The sequence below is a fragment of the Equus asinus genome, chromosome 4, assembly GCF_041296235.1.
Source record: "Equus asinus isolate D_3611 breed Donkey chromosome 4, EquAss-T2T_v2, whole genome shotgun sequence".
Lineage (NCBI taxonomy): Eukaryota > Metazoa > Chordata > Mammalia > Perissodactyla > Equidae > Equus > Equus asinus.
This window is the reverse complement of record NC_091793.1, coordinates 68,236,879-68,255,155: the sequence shown is the minus strand read 5'-3', so window position 1 is coordinate 68,255,155 and position 18,277 is coordinate 68,236,879. Positions and strand designations below refer to the sequence as shown.

At 57.4% G+C, this 18,277-nt stretch overlaps 1 protein-coding gene and 1 long non-coding RNA gene across 2 annotated transcripts; both read left to right on the top strand.

The window, feature by feature from the left end:
• The first annotated feature begins 590 nt into the window (after positions 1-590).
• Positions 591-7,369, top strand: LOC106823640 (transmembrane protein 177). Its single transcript, XM_014829467.3, has 2 exons — positions 591-676; positions 2,318-7,369. Exon 2 carries the CDS (start codon positions 2,340-2,342, stop codon positions 3,273-3,275), a length of 936 nt encoding a protein of 311 aa, XP_014684953.3. The 5' UTR covers positions 591-676; positions 2,318-2,339; the 3' UTR covers positions 3,276-7,369.
• Positions 7,370-12,956: 5,587 nt separating this feature from the next.
• On the top strand, positions 12,957-17,389 carry LOC139045084 (uncharacterized). Its single transcript, XR_011502752.1, has 3 exons — positions 12,957-13,460; positions 14,098-15,800; positions 16,999-17,389. It is a non-coding gene; the product is annotated as an uncharacterized lncRNA (long non-coding RNA).
• The last annotated feature ends 888 nt before the right edge of the window (positions 17,390-18,277 follow it).

Here is an 18,277-nt window from a genome sequence, read left to right as displayed (position 1 = left end):
AGGCAGGGACCACCCGCAAAGGAACGGGCCTGGCTGGGTCCCAGTAAGCGGCGCGCTGGGCTTGGGCGCAGGCACGTCCATCCCTGATCTTCGCCCTCATGGAGCTTCAGGGAAGGTGAGGCGACAGATGTGTCGCTGCTCTGTGGGCTGTACAGTGAGGATCACATGGCGGGCGGCGAACGTGATAATAAAGCTCAGAGCCCCGCAGGCGAAGGCGGTTCCAGACAGGAAAGGACACGGACGGGCAGTCAGGCGGACGTGGGCTCTGCCACAGGCCTCCTGCTGACCCCCGCGGGGCCACCGTCCACTCGAGGCCGGAACGGGACGATCACGGCCGCCTCTCAGGCGCAGAGATGGACCGCTCCCCGCGCCGCTCTGCCCGCGGCCGGCGACCACTCAAGGCGCAGACCCGCCCCCAGGCGCCCAGTGGGGGCGGAGCCTGCCGCGCGCGCGGGAGCCCCAGACGGCCCCGCCCCTGTCCACCGGCCCCGCCCCGAGCGTCCCACGCCCCTGGCCCCGCCCCCAGGGCGCTCTGCGCCTGGACCCGCCCCTCTGAGCCCCGCCCCCAGAGTTGCTTTGTTGAGCCTGGCCCGGCCCCCAGGGCTGTGGCCGGCGTGCTTTGCGCCTGGCCCCGCCCGGCGCACGTGTCGCGGCGTCCGAGGCTGTGGAGGAGGAGGTGAGCGCGTGGGCAGGGGCCGGAAGGCGCGCGCGGGAGGTGTGCGGGCCGAGGGCCTGGCCCACTCCCCGGGGTCGTGCCGCGTCCCCCAGATCGTACCTGCCGTGTAGCTGGTGGGGGCCGGGATGAAAGCCCCGTGGGAAGCCCTCGGCGAGGGTCCTGCAGCCGCTCTTCTCCCAGCCGCCTGCGGGATGCGCCGCATCGTCTCCGAGGGCGACCTGGAGCGCAGGTTTGGCGCTCGGGGCCCTGGGACCTTGCCCAGGACCCATCCTTTCCGAACCTCAGTTTCCTCATTGGAAAAAAGGCCCAAGTGATGTGACTCTTTAAGAGATTCTTATTAAAATAGGCCAAGCGGTACGCCGTCTTGATTGCCTCAGCCTATTTACTAATTAAACATTTTTCACAAACAGGAACAGAGTAAACTTCAACCAAATTAAATAATTGCGAATTTTTACTGACATATTTACAGATGAAATAATACGATGCCCGGGATGTGTTTTGAAATAAAGCAGTTGGAGTGGGAATGTGGGTGGGTGTAGAGATGAAATGAGGTTGGCCATGAGTTGATGATTCTGTCTGCTTTTGTATATGTTTGTAATTTAGCATTAAAATTTTTTCTAAAAGGAAAGGCTTCCTGTGGACGTCTGACAGCCTGTGTTCAATACTGTGCCTGCATTATTCTGCTAGGTTTGCCCTGCAAGCACTGCGTGGCTTAAACCACAGAAATTTGTTCTCTCAGGGTTCTGGAGGCTGGAAGCCCAAGGTGGAGGTGTCTGAGGGCTGGTTTTCCTGAGGTCTCTCTCGTTGGCTTGTAGATGGCCCCCTTCTGGCTTATGTCCTCTCAGGGTCTCTCCTCTGTGTGTGTCTGTGTCCTCACCCCCTGTTCTCATAAGGACACCTGTCATATTGGATTAGTACCCAGCCTGGTGAACTCATTTTAACTTAATTACCTCTTTAAAGACTCTGTGTCTAAATGCAGTCACATTGTGAGGTACTGGGAGTTAGGACTTAAGTGTGTCAGTTTGAGGGGACAGTTCAGCCCGTAATGCTGCCACTTTACAAGTTTGGGCTTTTGACCAGTTTGCGTAGCCTGTCTGTGCCTCTGTTTTCACTGCTTTAAAATAGGAGCAACAGTGGTCTTTAGGTCGTGGGGTTGTGAGGATTCAGTTGTTGGATGGTGTGTGTAAAGCTCTCAGAACCGTGTCTAGCTCACAGGAAGATCTCGGTAAGTTGAACGTACATTTCATCTATAAATTAGCGATCCCGGGGCCTCACTATGGGGTGAACAGTGGGTGAGGCAGTTGGGTACTTAGTCCTGGGCCTAGTCAGGGGAATAAAGGTAATCATCACAGCCATCATCACAGGGCTGTCTGCTGCTGTGCCAGGTGCTGATTGTTTTATGTCTGTCCATCATTTCCTCGTCACAGCCACCGTAGTACTGGGCCATCGTCACGTGCCCATTTGGCAGATGGGGAAGGCGCTGCACAGGGCTGGAGCTGGGGTTTGAACTCAGGCTCTGGAGCCCGTGCTCTCAACCTCTGGGCTGTATTCCCTCCGTTAAAAAGGATGTGGCCCTGGGGATGCTCAGTCTGCAGGCAGACCCAGGGAACTGTTGGCTGACTTCTCTTGTTTTTGGCCCAGGTTTCCAGTGGTGGCAGCACTCATGGCGGGTCCCCTGTGGCGGGCCTCAGCATTTGTGCAGAGACACAGGACAGGCCTGTTGGTGGGTTCCTGTGCAGGCCTGTTTGGGGCCCAAATCTCGTACCACCTCTTCCCAGATCCTGTGGTCCAATGGCTGTACCAGTACTGGCCTCAGGGCCAGCCAGCCCCGCTCTCCCCAGAGCTGCAGAGACTCTTCCAGGAGGTGCTCCAGGACATGGGCGTCCCCTCGGGCCATTGCTACGAGGCCTTCACCACCTTCACCTTCCAACCTGTGAGTGCTGGCTTCCCGAGACTCCCTGCGGGGGCCGTGGTGGGCATCCCCGCCAGCTTCCTGGGTGGCCCAGTGACCCACAACGACCAGCCTGTGATCATCCATGGGCACAGAGTGAACTGGCAGAGCCCATCAGGCGCCCGGCTGAGAGATGCCCTGACCCTGTCCCGTGACGCCCAGAAGTTCGCCTTGGCCAGGGAAGTGGTGTACCTGGAGAGCGCTGCAGCCGCCCTGCAGGCCCTGCCGGCCCCCGCTTGCCTGGCAGGCACCTGGGCCCTGGGCGTGGGTGCCAAGCATGCCCTGGGGCTCTATGGAGGCCCCATGAACTTACGGGCCGCCTTCAACTTGGTGGCAGCAGTGGCAGGCTTTGTGGCCTACGCCTTCTCCACGGACTCTCTCACTCATGCCCTGGAAGCCTGGCTGGACCGCCGCACGGCCTCCCTGTCTGCGGCCTATGCCCGGGGTGGCGTGGAGTTCTACGAGAAGGTTCTGTCAGGCAACCTGGCCCTGCGAGGCCTCTTGGGCCGGCCTGGAGAGAAGCTGTACACGCCCAGCGGGAATGTCGCTCCCAGGCACTGGTTTCGCATCAAACACTTACCCTACACGACCCGCCGGGACTCTGTGTTGCAGCTTTGGAGGGCGACGCTGACCCCAGGCCGTTCCTGAGGGGTCACCTCGAGGACAGTCCCAGCTCGCGCAGGCTCCGCCCCGCCACTGCCTCTGGGGGCTCTCTTGGTGCCTCTGCACCCACACACAGCCCAGCGTCAGAAAAATCACAGGCTTTGAGTTCAACAGCCAAGATTCTACCCCAGCCCACCACTCATGGTTGCAGTGCCCTTGGGCGAGTCTCTGGATGAGTCGGAGCCTTGGTTCCGTCCACTGTGAGAAGGGGAAGGGATAAGCCTCCTGGCAGGATTGTGGGGTTGTGTGAGAAGTGAACGCGAGCATCTGGCAGGGAGGGCTTGCCGTAAATAAACAGGACGTCCCTCCTGCTTGGTCTTTGAGTGCCAGGGGGCTGTGGGAGTGAGGCCACATCTCGCCAGCAGAGGCGCGTGCACGATGGGAAAGTGTTCCTACAGCGAAGGACTACCCCGGAGTTTGCCTGGCTGTCAAATCCCATTTTCTTCTGTGGTGGTGGACGTGGAAGGTGCTGAGAGGCCCAGGGAGAAGCTGCTGTGTGCCGCGAGGCTGGGAGCTGGAGCCTGCAGTGCAGCTTTATGGGAGGTGTGTCCGCCAGGGTCCTGCCAGAGCTGATGGAGCACTCCACACTCTGAGAGGCTGGGCAGCCAGCACGCGGTGGGGCCCCAGGAGAGCCCCCGCACCTGAGGGGAGAGAAAGTGTTGCCGGAACCTTGCGAGAGCTGTGGTGTGGGAGACGTGGCAGAGCTCTGGCCGAAGGAAGAGGAGGGAACGAGCCGTTGCAAAGCCGAGGCCCTGCAGTGAGGGAGCCCACAGACACAGTCCCAAGCGGTCAGCCTCCTGGGGACAGAGCACAGTCAGCTTGCAGAGCAGAGGGAGAGAGGAGGGAGCAGGGAGGGGAGGTGGAGATGGGGGCAGGCTTGGCTCACAGGAGGGGGTGAGGAGAGCAGGTGGCTGGAGGGGGCAGTGGACATTAGGCACCCAGGAGGAGGCTGCACCTTTGACCTGCTTGTTTCCCTTGAGCCCTCTGGCGGTGGACAAAGCAGACCCCACTTTCAATCCTCGGACAGGAGACCCCAGCAGGAAAGGTCAGGAGAGTTGGCTCAGCAAGCCAGGCTCGCTTGGCCCTTCGTGTATTTTGTCGGTGGTTGTCTTTTCCCTGGAAGAGGTGAATGATTCAGGCCTGGTGCCAGTGTGACTCTGGCAGAGATCAGGCCACACCCAAGGAGGGGCACAGAGCAGTCCCGGGAGGCCCAGTCAGTGGTGGCAGGCAGTTCCTGCAGGAGACCGGGAATGGAGAGTGAGTGGGTGGGGATGGCATGCCTTCCTGCTGGGTCCTGTGCCCCCGGCTGGAGCTAGCGCTCTGGCTCCATTCTGTGCCAACCTGCGGGTCCCTGCATCGGGCCTCTGCAGACTGAGTTCCTGAGGGCGGAGCATCCTGTCTCTGGTCCCTGGGATGGCGTTGGGCACGGGCTTGACGGATGCATGGATGGATGGATGAAAGCATGGGCAATACCACTTCAAGGGGCCCCTGGCATGTTGCCGGCTGCTGCTACCACGTGGGAACTGTCTGATCTTGGCTGGAGAAGTGTCGTTTGGGGTCTGGATTTGGTGAGCTCCACCTTCTCACCCCTCCCCAACCATTCTCGAGATTGCAGGAGCCGAGACGGGAGCACCAGGCCTTCCTGCTGATCTGCCAAAATGGTAAGGTGAGGGAGCCCTAGTCAGGGAGCAATCCCCTGGAATGGGTTACTTGGCTCCTCTTCTCTAGGTGACAAACTTTGGCTCCACTCAGGCTGTTCCTGTCCCCACATGTGCTTTTACGTGGCTGTCTCCAAACTTCGGCTCACAGAGCCTGCACCCTGCACGCCACCCCTCCCTTTCATGTGTTCTGCTTGTCCTGAGATCTGGCTCAGGCCCAGCCACCCTGACCATCTGTAGCCCCTCTGCGGCCCCTGCCCTGGCAGGCAGGTAGGCAGGCAGCAGCTCTTGCTGAGAACCTGCTTTGGGCTCGGCAGGCCTCCCCCGCCCCCCAACCCCACCTCGTGGCTAAACTCGCGCCCAGCCTGGACGATTCCCTGCCCAGCAGCTCTGAGCTCCGTCCTTGCTATCCCCAGAACGTACCTCACTGGGCTTCCTGGCACTTGTCCCCACCTCTCCCAGCTCTTCGAAGTGCAGGTCTGACTGGGTTCTCTCCTGCTTAAAACCCTTTGTGGTCATCCCCTTGCATTTGGCTAAAGTCGCATCTCTGAGCCTGGGCCTGCTGGCCTCCCCAATTGTCCTGCGTGTCCTGTGCCCACACCCCCAACGAGACTCTGGATTCTGGCCTCGTGAGCTCTCTGGTTCCTTAACTGCCTTCCCCATCCTTTGCACCCTGTACCTTTCCAGCCCTTACTGCTAACTGTAATTAAGTAACTAGGTTACCGGAGTTCACGGCCTAGGGTCTCCACTGGTGAAATGTGCTCTCTACAAGGGTGGGTGTGTGTCTGTTTATGGCTCTGGACTGAGGCTCTCCATGATGCAATAAATGAACAGGGTTCTTAGCTGTGACAGACAGTCCCAGCTCCCTAGAGTCTCTGAGCAATGACAGTAAGGCTGGCTGGATGCCCTGGGCAAGGCCAGTGTAAATCGGATGTGACCTTGTCCTGTCCTCCCAGCGTGGGGCTTTCTAAGGGCAGGGCCTGGCCCCGATCTTCCATGATTGCTGACTTCCATGGGGAAACCAGGACACTTCTGGTCCCTTCCTACAGGGCACAGATTACTACTCAGGGTGCTGGGGACCCCAAGAGCTTTAAGAGGAAGGCGACCCTCAAAATTTTGTCATGTATTGTGCCCCTGCACACAGATTCAGGGGTTGATTCCAGAAAGATTAAGAAACATGTTTGCAGATGGGCCAGGTGACAGAAAGTGACCCTGTAAATGTTGCCCTTCCCTTCTAGGTGTCTGCTGCACACCTCAGTCTTTGGCACTCGGCCCTGGATCCCTAGAGAACATTGTTTTACTGAGTCGTAACCCCCGCTTGTTCATGTTTCTCTGGGTGTGAATGTGGTGCCCGACAGCCAGAACAATCATGACAGACCCAGAACTAGGCTGACTTACAGAGGGCTGCGTCAGCCCCCCAATACCACACACACACTCACACACATCTAGAATGTGAGGAGGGGAGTCCCTGAGTCACATGCTGCCATTGGGTCTGCCCATCCTTGACTTGAGGCAGGCCCCACTGCCTCCATCCCCACCAGCCAGTGTCCACAGTGCAAAACGCCGTGTAGCCATGCCTGGACCTGGGCACACACGTGGACCCCGATACCCTGTGTGCGTGTGTCACAGGCTGGTCTCAGATCGATGCATGGCTCCTCCCCGGGTGTGTCCTCAGGCTCCCTCCTACCCCCACGTCCCTCCAGTAATGTGTGTGGGGCCTTGATTGTGCACCAGACACTGTGCTGGGCTCTTAGAGGTAGTTTTTCATTTATCTCCAAATTGTAACATATAGTTTGTAATATTATTTTAATTTTACAGCAAGGAAATAGCACAAAAAGGTGAAGAAATTTGCCCCAAATCAGAAATCTTTGTAAGTAGCAGAACCTGAATTTGTCGCTGGCAGTCTGGTTCCAGATCCCATTTGTAAACCCTACATTTATCCTGTCCTGTTTATGCTGAGGGTTTCATGATGCAAACCCGTACTGTGGCCTCCACAGCCTTTCTCCCCATGTGGGTTAGAGGTGAATGTCCAGGCTCACCTCTTGTATCAGGAAAAAATGGTCACTGAGCAGAGCCTTCTGAAACTGCCAGGAGAGACCCCTTTCAGCTAAGTGAAGAGGAAGGGGCACCCCCTCGATCAGTGTTAGTGCTAAGGTGGGAATGGCGCAGAAGGGCGTAGTGTTACGGAGCCCTGGGAGGCCCACTGAGAACACGGGCACCGTAGGAGGCAGAGAGAGCACAGACTGGGCAGCCAGCTATGGGTTCAAATCTGGGTCCTGTCACTGGAGCAGAGTGACCTTGAACAAGTGACGTCACATCTCTGACCCTGCGTTTCCTATCTGTAAAATGGGGATATTGATAGGTATCTTACAGCCTTGTTTTGACAATGAAACTGAAATAAAGTTTGCGAAATGTGAAGCCGACTACGGGTGTGTAGTGAGCTGTACGAGAGGATTGGGTTCCTAATTTTAGTGCTTTTAAGTGGTCCAGGTGCCCGGGTGCTCAGGCCTTGGAGCTGCTGCCCAAATACCAGCAATTCCTTGAGGCGGGAGCCCTGCCAGGAGCTCACTCCTGCTGAACACGGGTCTACGCACACAGCTTTTCTAAGGCCCGGGTAGGCCACTGCTTTAGGTTGCTATCCGTTGACGCCTTTTGGGAAATTTCTTGGCAGCAACTGAGAGCACAGGACCCCAATTGACCCCAGGGGGAGATCCCAGGCTGGAGAAGAGGGCATTAAAATGGGAGACAGTGATTTACACCTACTCTGCTGGTAGTTTTTAAATACTGGAACATTCAGTGTAAGTGAGGTTGTGGTAAGATTGGGCCAAGCGTATAGTCTTGGTGACAGTTGTAGTAGGCGACCTCCAAGATGGGCCCCAATGATCCCTGCTCCTGGTATTCTTGGCCTTGTCGTCCTCTCCCCTTGTTCCCGTGATTCAAAACAGTAGAGTACAGCAACATAAAGGGGATGTCACTTCTGTGATGAAGTTACAAAAGATTGTGACTTCTGTCTTGCTAGCAGACTGTCACCTTCTTGGATGTATGTGTTGATGAAGCAAGTTGCCATGTTGGAGAGGCCCACATGGCAAGGAGCTAAGGGTGGGCCCTGACCAACAGCGGGCTAAGAACTGAGGCCCTCAGTCCAACAGCCCACGAGGAACTGAATCCTGACACCCACCACGTGAGCTTAGAAGAGAATCCTTCCCCTGTCAAGCTTTCAGATGAGACCCCAGCCTCAGCCGACACCCTCCCCGTGGCCTCTGAGAGACCTGAATCGAAGGACGTAGTTAAGCTGTGCCCAGACCCCTGATCCACAAAAACAGCGAGACAGTAAACGTGGGTTGTATTAAGCTACTTAGTTTTATGGTAATTTTTTATGCAATAATAGATAACTAGTACACATTATTAATTGACGTAATTTTTTAGAAAGAAGTTTGGGAAAACTTGATACAATCACAAAACTGTATTTTTTGATCCAGTAACTTCAAATCTAGAAATGTATCCTCGAGCTATAACCCAACAGGAAATAATATATGCCCAAAGATACATAAGAGCATTAGCTATAATACAAAAAAAAAAAAACAAAAAGAAATAATGGGAATGTTGAATAGCAATGACTTAGGAAATTGTGGTACATCCCTTTGTCGAATAGCGTTCAGGCACTAAAAAGTGTAATTATGAAGCCTATGGTAGAAACGTGTAGAGCTATTAGTTATAAATACCAAACAAAAAAAAAATATGAGTAGTACTTGCATGATGATTGCAATAATGAAAATATGGTAATAATTGAAAGGAAATTCACAAAATTTCTGAAATTCAATTTCGTAACAGGAAGTAGTTCTGTTACGGTGAAATATTGAAGGAACTTATTCAGTCAATATAAATAAGGGCTCACCACTATATATATTTGTATACATATGAAGGCTTACTCAGGGGGTCCGTGGCCCCGCTCCCTCTCCCTGCATCCAGGTGACGGATTCTGGCATCACTGCCTTTGGCCCTGTGTCCTTGGGGTGTGGCCAACCTTCTGTCTGTCAGTTCCTGTGGCGGCCATGAAAATGTGCTGCTCAGATCTGCCGCGGGAGCAGAACTGACTGACAGCCCAGCTGTTGTTTCTCTAGATCCACCAGCATGTTTGCGCTGAGGCCGTGCCTCCCACAGGCTGCCCTCAGCCAACGACTGATCGTGGTGGCAGTCCTAATGCGGACCCTTCCAGTGAGGCAGGACCCCTCCAGTGAGGGGCTCGAGGACTCCACAGTGGCCTGGGCAGATCTTGGAACTACTCCGAAGTCTGGGACCCTTCCTTCCCAATCCGCCTTCCTTCCTGCTCTCCCTCTCAGTGTCAGGCCTGCATCGTGGTGGGCAGGCTCTCCCACCTTCTCGGGTTCCCTCCCACTTTGTCCCGTGCAGGCATTTCCCCTAGCACATCTCTCTCTCACATCACCTGCCTTGGTGTCTGTTTCCCAGAGCACCTGGACGGACACGGTTACGCCCTCAGTCATTCGGGTGCCGTGTGAGGTCCTGGCGCACACCCCTGCCCTCACAAAGCTGGCAGTCCTGCAGAAGCCACTGTCTGACAGGACACCCATAGGAACAACACAGTGAGGTCGGTGCAGCAAGGGCGTGAGGGCCAGATCAGTGCAGGAGCACAGGGGACACCCCCACCTCAGCCTGGCATGGGAGGTGGTCAGGAAGGCCTTCCCGGAAGAGGGGACCCTGTTGCTGGAACCCCGGAGTGTGAGCTGAGAGAAGCTAATGCTAATAACATCAAAGACCTCTATAACCCTGATGTGCTGAAACCTTTACGGATATTAATTCATGTAATTTGCCCAACAATCCTCGCATCCCCATTTTACAGGTGGGGAGAGCAAGGCACAGAGGTGAGACAGAACTGGGGCAGTCTGTGTGGTTTTTGTGTCAGTCAGGGCCCAGCCTGGAGACGGAAGCCCACAGTGATTGGAACAGGGGAAGTTTAATATGAGGAATTATTACTCTGTGAGGAATTATTACACTGTTATAACGGGGTTGGAGGGAAGCGGGAGGAGTGTGTAAGAAATCAGGAGAGCTCTGCGTGCATGAAGACCAGCTAGAAGGAGCAGTCCTGCCCTGCCGGGGCTCGGATGCGGACCTCAGTGGAGGCGTGCCTGCGGGGCTCACTGGTGTGAGAGGAGGCTCAGTCAGGCACCAGACTGGCAGAACTCGCTGGAAGTCCCCTGTGGCAGGTAACAGGGAAGCCATCCACAGCAGGTGCCCCACTTCAGAACTCGGTACAAAGCCGCCTGAGGGAATGCTGGGAAGTGGCCCACGAGGAGGGGCCTCAGCAGTGGCGCTCCACTGCGAAGCCTCTGAAGGGGTTTCAGCGCACTGCCAGGGCGGGCACACTGCAGCCTCTGGACCCTGGGAGACAGTGCTCTGGAGGAGCCCACTGTGGGAGAAACTGCCCTGCGAGAGCCTGACAAGAGGAGCGCACTGGAGTCAGGAAGAGAAAACTCCAGTCCCACTCCAGTGTCCCACCAGCGCCCTCCACTGACAACAATCAGCATGTGCCGGTTGGAGAGAAATGTTCAGAGGGTCCGTCTCCATGTTCTCAGAGCAGGCGGAGAAGGATGGATTCGCAGTTGATAACTGGTCCAGTAGCCAGAGAACAACACTCAGCATGGCTGGCACGGAGTGCAAGGGAGGGTGTGGGAGAGGAGGCCGAAGGGCCTGGAGGGGCCCGGAGCACGCGGGGCCTTGTGGGCATGGTGAGGTGTCTAGACTTCACTCTGGCCACTGTGGGAGCCTTTGAGAATGCAGCAAGAGCAGGACGTGGGCATGCTTGATTTCAGAACGTGACTTCAGTGTGGACAATGGGTTGAGGGGGCAGAGTGCCCAGTTTGATGGGGGAGGGGACATTGTGGTAAGGCAGCAGAGATGATGGTGGCCTGAACTTGGTGGTGGCAGTGGAGATGGGCAGGAGCAGGACGGGCCACATCTAGGAGGTAGTGTTGACGGCATTTGGTGGTGGACTGAGTCTGGGGCTGTAGGAGGGGAATGTCAGAGGTCAAGGGTCAGGAATGTCTCCCGGTTCCATCTTGGTAGCTGAGTGTCTGGGGCACGTCCTTTGCCCTTTCCTCTCCCTGCTGTGGAGTTCACAGATGCTCTGTCTCCTGGGACGTCCCTCGCCTGGTGACTGTGCCTCCTTGAAAAGACAGCTGTGTTGTTGTTGATGGTGACTGAAGCCTTTCAGCCCGCTGGGATGCTTGAGAGCTCCCAGCTTGAGGCAGAATGAGTGAGAAGAACTGCAGAGTGGTCTTTAAAGCAGCCGCGGATTATTCAGAGCAAAGGCCAGTGGACATGAGTAGCCAAGGTCCAGGGCCCATCCTGCCCTGTCCTTCCCCGGGTGCAGGTGCACGCCACCACCCCCCTACCCCCTGCCTCTGTGCGCTGAGCTCCAGCAGCCTGGGGAGCACAGGGTGTCTTTCACACGGCCTGGAGCCACCGGGCCTCAAGCCGCCCTGGTCCTGGGCTTCTTCCAGTCCCAGCCTCCTGGAGCCTTGTCCGCCCAGAGGCCTGGCTCCCTGCCACAAGTCAAAGGCAAACCGTGTCAATAGGTCCAGACTCCTGCTGTCACCCCCTCTACCCTACCCCTGACCCGCCTGCTGCACAGGATTCTGCAAGAATCGGTGGCTGCTGCTGGGCCTGCAGGCCTTGTGAAGGGCTGGAGGGCATCAGCTGGGGCCCCGCCCAAGGGACCAACTGTGGAGCCGGAGCCCAGGCCCAAGGGACCAACTGTGGAGCCAGAGCCCAGGCCCAAGGGACCAACTGTGGAGCCGGAGCCCAGGCCCAAGGGACCAACTGTGGAGCCGGAGCCCAGGCCCAAGGGACCAACTGTGGAGCCGGAGCCCAGGCCCAAGGGACCAACTGTGGAGCCGGAGCCCAGGCCCAAGGGACCAACTGGAGCCAGAGCCCACGTAGAGGGGGCAGGGGTGGCATGCACAGTCCACATGGACAGCAGTGTCATTGCTTTATGATCGGACCCTCTGTGTTTATAGACCACTGTTGCTGTCCAAAAAGGGTCCCACGCCTGGACACTGACCGGCTGGTCAGGCGTGGACAGTGCACGGCATGGCCCTAATTCTGCTTGCCTCCCACAGCACAAGCAGTTGCACACTGTTTCTCTGCTCACTGGCTCGGTTTTCCAAGACCTCAAATCAGGGTCAGTGTTGAATTTTCCCAGCATCATCCACGTGCGAAAAGACGGAGGTCCCAGCCCTTTTCCCCACAGAGGGACTCCCTCACCTTCCTGTTCCCCCAGCAGAAGTCCCCTCAGCTGGTCCTGGTCAGAGCTCAACCTGGCAGAACCCTTCTGGGTCCCACTGCTGTGAACAGGCTGCAGGCCTGAAGCAGGTCTGTCTTGGTGGATTTGCTGAAGTGGGAAAGAAAGTGGAACCAGGGTTCCGGCAGACTAGGAGCCCCTGGCCGGGGGCAAATCTGTAGGTGCCTCTCCGGCAGCCTTTGGCCTCGGAGCCAGACCACCCAGGTAAGATCCTGGCTCTGCAACTTGCTGCCCGGGGCACATTACTCACCCTCCCTCCCTCTCAGTTTCTGCATCTGTAAGTGGCAGTGGTGACAATGCCTGCCTCCTAGGGTGGCTTTAAGAATTTACTAAGTTGGTGTTTGTAGAGCTCTTCGAACAGTGCCTGGTGCGGAGTGGTAGCCTGAGGAGGTCGAGTGCATTTTTACTCACAAGGCGAGGTTGCTGGGAAGTGGCTTGTGTGACACTTTTGGAGCCGTCTCCAGGGACCGTGATGTGAGTCAGAGTTGGCAGTACTGCCCTACATGGCGTTTTCAAGCCCTGCGGCAGAGTCTTATTCGCGTGTCTGACTCCCCACCAGCCGAGACCTCTCTCTGGGCAGCAGCAAGGCCACGCACCCTCCCTCGTTCCCAGGACTGGACAGCATCAGTGTCAGGAATCCTTTGCTGAACACGTGATTGAGTGTGACGGCAGGGGAGGAATGTGACAAGTGGGCAGATCCCAGAGGCTCTGCCTGTGAGGGGTCGGCTCAGCCCGCATTTCTCAGGGGCCCACAGGGGAGATGCTGCTGTGGCAGCGCCTCTGAACACCGGTCTTGTACCTTCTAGATAAGGTTCTGACGTTGCTCCCAGTGGCAGCTGGAGGCCACCCTCAGCATCCATCCCCAGGTCCGGACCAGCCAGCTGGCCCACTGATGTCCTGTGCTGGTCACTGGGGAGGAAAGATGTCCCAGCCTTGAGGTCTGGACTCAGCCCCTGCAGAGGATACTCATCCAGAGTCCCAGGCTGCAGAGCCACAGCCCTCGGGGCCCCATGGGAGTCGGGCCCTGCCTGCTGGTGCCTCCTCCCAACGGCAGAGCCACAGCTCCCTCTGTCTCCACTCCTGTTCCACCCCTTCTGGATCCCGCACCCGAGGCCGTCCCTGCCAGCCAGACGAACGTCAGGAGCCATCTGCTGCCTGAGCCAGCACAGCTGCCAGGAACGTGCTCGCGTCCATGTGAGTCGATTTTGTTTGGCCTCGTGATCAGATCCTCAGCTGAGCAAGGGGAGACCTGCTAATTGCTCAGAGCTTCCGTCAGCCTGAGGAAGGGGGAACCCACAACCCAGGGGAGGGCAGGGGCCAGAGGCCTGGAGACGACCACAGTGCCAGTGAGCAGGGGCCCTGGGCCCGTGGAGGGAGCCACTGGGGTGATGCAGCCGCTGGCTCGCAGCACCTCGTGAAAGTGCTGGGCCCATGTGCCCCTGACTGGGCTGGTGAGGCTGCCCTCAGTAGAGGGGGCGGGGCTGCCTTTTGGTGCTCCTCGAGGGGCGGAGCTCTCAGACTTGCCCAGGCCCTCAGTGGGAGGCTTCCCCTCGGCCTGTCTGCCCAGTCGCACGTGGAGTTCCCTCCATGGAACAATATCACAGCTCCTACATTGGGAGCAGCTGCTCTGTGCCAGGCTGTCTCCTACATTATCTCACTTAATCACCATACAACCCTCGAAAGAAAGGCAGGTAGTAGTCCCCAGTCTAGGTGGGAAGCAGCTGCTCAGACAGGTTAAGTAACTTGCCCATGGACACACAATTTTTCTGCTGGGGCCGGGATGGGACCCTGGAGCCTTCATGCGAAGTCTGTGCTATTTTCTCTCTCAAAGCTGCAGCCTCGCTGGTGAAGTAGGGACCACCCAGGGCTTCTACAACTGAGGCGGCTGCATCCCTTTGTGAAGCACGAAGCTTCCTGCAGATCCCGGGAGCAGCCCCTGTGGGGCGTTCTTGGTGGACAGATTTGAAGCAGTTGCACCCAGGGCACCTGGGAGCCACAGCTGGAGCGTGTCAGTCACTGAGGTGTCCTCAGTGTGGGGGTGTGATCTGGCCTGAGGTCTCGCTCTGTGAAGTGGGCTCTTCCCAACACTTCCTCCACGGAGGGACAGTGGAGGGTGAAGTTAGATCCGCTGCCAGAGCCGGAAGCTCCTGCACTGCCCGGGGCTCTGTTCCATGCGGGTCCGGGAGAAGCATGGCGTCAGCCCGTCTGGGCCAGGACCGGGTGCTGCCCTGCTCACAGCTTCCCCATGAGGTGACGTGTGCCCTGAAGTTCCAGAGTCTCCGAGTTCGGGAGAGTCCACGTTTAGGTGACTGTTCTTCAAATACCCACTTCTAAGGGAAGAGGCCTCAGCCATTCCTGACACAGAGGTCTCCATGGGGACCACATGGCCCACCCACGTGGCCTCTGCCCAGCAGCCGGAGCCACAGAGGACACACACACCCTCCCCCACAGGTACCTGCACACCACACATGCACTACACACCACACACACACATCCACACCCCACACACACCACACACACACCATACCCACACCCATCATACACCACATCCACTCACACACACCCACTCACACACACCCACTCACACACACCCACTCACACACACACACACCCCCCTCACCCCAGGCAGCATTTAGAGTCCCGGCCCCAGCGCACTCTCCCTTGGACAGTGGAACCAGAGGGGCAGGAAGGGTGATCTTCCACGGCGGGGCCCGAGGAAGCCTCGAGGCCCTCAGAGGTGAGCGGGATGGAGTTCATGCTGGGAGTGCCTTGTGCTCTTTGCCACTTGTGTAAATGTTGCTGTCGACCGGGTTCTGTCCCCACTGACTGTTCCCCCTTGGAGGGAGGCATGGCCCCGTGACCAGCTCTGGCCAGTGGATTTGACAGGTGAGAGGGGCCACATCCCTGTGAAAGCATCTGAGAGCCGAGTGTCTCCATCTTCCCTTCCCCTGTGGCCTCGAGAGGTTGGGTCCCCAAGTAAGGCCGGTGTGGAGCAGAGACCGCCAGCCCGTGACAGACAGGGCGTGAGAACGACAATAAGCCTTTGTGGGTTTAGGCACGGATTTGGGGCTGTTTGTTACCACCACATCGTTCACCCCCTCCTGCTGCTGGGTGCAGTGAAGAACCACACCCCACAAAGGCTGGACTCTCCCCTGAGACGAGTCGTGGGATTTGGGCACGAAGCTGGCAGCGGGTCGCAGAGGTTCATGACCAGGAGGTGAGGACCTGCCTTCTGGCAGCGATCCTGCGGCCACTCGATGCCCGGCCCTCCCGGCCGGTGTCTCCCGAGGCCACAGAGCCTTTCTGAGAAACAGATATCAGGATGCGATCATGCAACACGGAGCCGCCTGAAACACAAAGTTCACGGGTGTGTGCAAGTATCTTTGTGTCTTCCTTCTCTTTTCCATCGAAAGAGCATAAACTCAGGACGGTGATGGCCCTGGAATGGGAACAGAACGAGACCGGGAAACTCATTTAATTTTCTGTCCACGCCCCCTTACACCCATCTCTCAAAAGCTGAAGGCAACACCCGAGGTAAGACCTGTTTTCATCCTTGGTTACAAGCCCCCGTTCCCACGGCAGCCTGGTGCGCTCTGCGTGCACTTGCACACCGTCCTCCCTGGTCCCTGTCGGTCTCTCCCACCTGGGCTGCCAACATCTCCACAAGCGGGCCTGCCCTCTGTGGGGGCCACCTAGCTGGGTACCCGGAGCTCTGGGTGAGTAGGGCGGGTGGAGCAGAGCAGAGGGGTGAGGGGAAGCGCTGGGAGGGCAGGATGCCCCATCCCCATCCGAAGCATTTACTGAGCACCCGTGTGTCCAGTCACAGTGCAGGGCTCTGGGGAAAAGTCCAGATCCCGAGATGCGTTTGTCGGTTCACAGACACTTTCATATGGGGTAGTTTCTGAACTTTACAACCCTGGTGAGGTGAATGGCACATGCTATCCTGTGCCACCTTAGAAGAGAGTGGGTTTACAGAGTTTACGTGAGGTGTAGCAAAAAGGGCCACGGCCTTGGGCCTGCGTCTTGCTTTGAGTCCTGGCTTTGCCCCCAACCAGCCTGTGACCCTGGGCGGCGTCGGCATCCTGGTTTATAAAAGGAGGGACTGGCTCTGCAGCCGTACCTTCCTACGGTGCCTGGCCCAGCCTGAAGCCTAGGCCGCTTGATTGCTGAACAAGGGGCTGCAGGTACCCGAGTCTGGGGGGGCCAGCAGGGCCAGTGAGAGGGGCTGGAGGCCTGTGCCTCCTCATCCTGCATCCACCGAGCATCCACAGGGCTCGCCCAGGAGGCCCAGAGGAATAAACGCATGCAGAGGAAGGGGCAGCCTGGGTGGGGACAGAGTCCAGAAATCCCAGCTGTTCACGAGCTCCTGGGCAGAGGTCAGTCCTCAGAGATCAGGTCTGACCCAAGGGCCACCTGGGCTGTGGCTGGGTGCACAGCTGTTGAGGTCGTTGTTGAGGTCACTGTACATGCCAGGAGGACTGGAGCTGGGGAAACCATTGATTGCTAGTGACCGCTGACCTCACAGTGACCACAAGGTAGGGAATCTTAGCACGTATCTGCCACACTATTGCCATCAACCCTCGTTCATCAGCACACATTTATTGAGCACCTACTATGTACCAGGCTCTGTTCAGCTGGGATTGCATTAAGAACACTGTCTTCAAGGGATAGCTACTGACATGAGATAGTGCTCACAATATAATGAGCTAATTCTTCTCCATTGCCCTTCCAGAGTCATTCCCGCCCTGCTCTGCACCCCGGGAAGTTGACCCCAGGAGACTGCTTCATCCCCACTCCCCTCCTTCTGGCTTCGAGTTGGGTTCAGCCAATGGGAGAGCCCAACAGGACATGGGAGGGTGGGAGGAGAGAGGCCCGGTGTGTAAACTCCACTCTCTCCTTGCCTCAGCACCTCCAGGACTATGGCTCCACTGGGCAGCCCCCTGCTAAAGCTGTAGCCCTCTCTGGGCTCTGGTACTGCTGTTTTCTCCCCTTGCCCTTTTGGCCTTGAGGGTGTAACAGCGTCTGCTGCGGCCAGCTCCTGACTGCCTCGGCATCCCTCGTTGGTTCCCTTCAACTTGTCCACATCTCTGTAAATCGTCCTTCACTAAATGGCTTTAAAAGTGATGGTGCCAGTCACAGTGATTAGTTGCAGACGACAGAACACTCTTTCTGGTTTGAGCAGAGGGAATCTGTTCATGGGTGCTAGGACTGAGATGCCAGGACTACCAGGGGACCAAGCTTGGATGCCCCATGGCCACGGACAACACTAATAGTCACCTGGACAATCACTAACCCTGCCCAAGACTGTTGCCACGGAAACCCCACTGCCTGTGATGCTCAGGCCCAGATGCTGGAGCATGCTGCTGTGGGACAACCAGATCCTCTGTTCCCTGCCAGCCAGGAGCCCCATCCTCCACCACCTTTGGTGGCTCACTTCCACCTTTTAAATCTCGGGCAGGCATCTGTCCAGAGGAGCTGAGGCCACTGGCAGAACCCTGGCTGCAAGGGAGTCAGGGAGATGCAGGTTTCAGTTTTTTCCAGAGACTCCCATGCAGCCAAGCACAGAGGGAGGGGCTGGCACACGTGTTGAGTGAGTCAGTCCGTATGGTCCACCAGAGAAGTCAGATAAGAGTGACAAAAATGATCATTGCACCCTTGACCTCCCGAAGGCCACGTGAAGCCTCAGTTATCTACTGTGTTACAAGGAGAACAGTGAGTGGCTCTCTCTTGGTCCCAGGAGCACTGTCTCTCAGAGCCCCTCACCCTAGCCTCCTCAACCTCTGGCCTGACTTCCAGCTGCCAGCACTGTCTGCCTGGGGACTTTCTTTACTGCTGGAGACTCCTTCGCCCCCTGGGTGACAGGCTCAAGTGTGGAAAACTGCTGTCCCCCAGGAGCACCTTCACCCGGTACCCCAGCTGCCTCACCCCTTGGGTGGGAGAGGTCTGAGCAGTGTGCTCTGCCCCGGCTGCCAAGGCTCCCTGGTGGACCAAGCTCCTGTTGTCCACGGTGG

What these genes read in the sequence shown, in the direction of transcription:
- LOC106823640 (XM_014829467.3), top strand. Translation starts at nt 2,340, where the DNA reads ATGGCGGGTCCCCTGTGGCGGGCCTCAGCATTTGTGCAGAGACACAGG.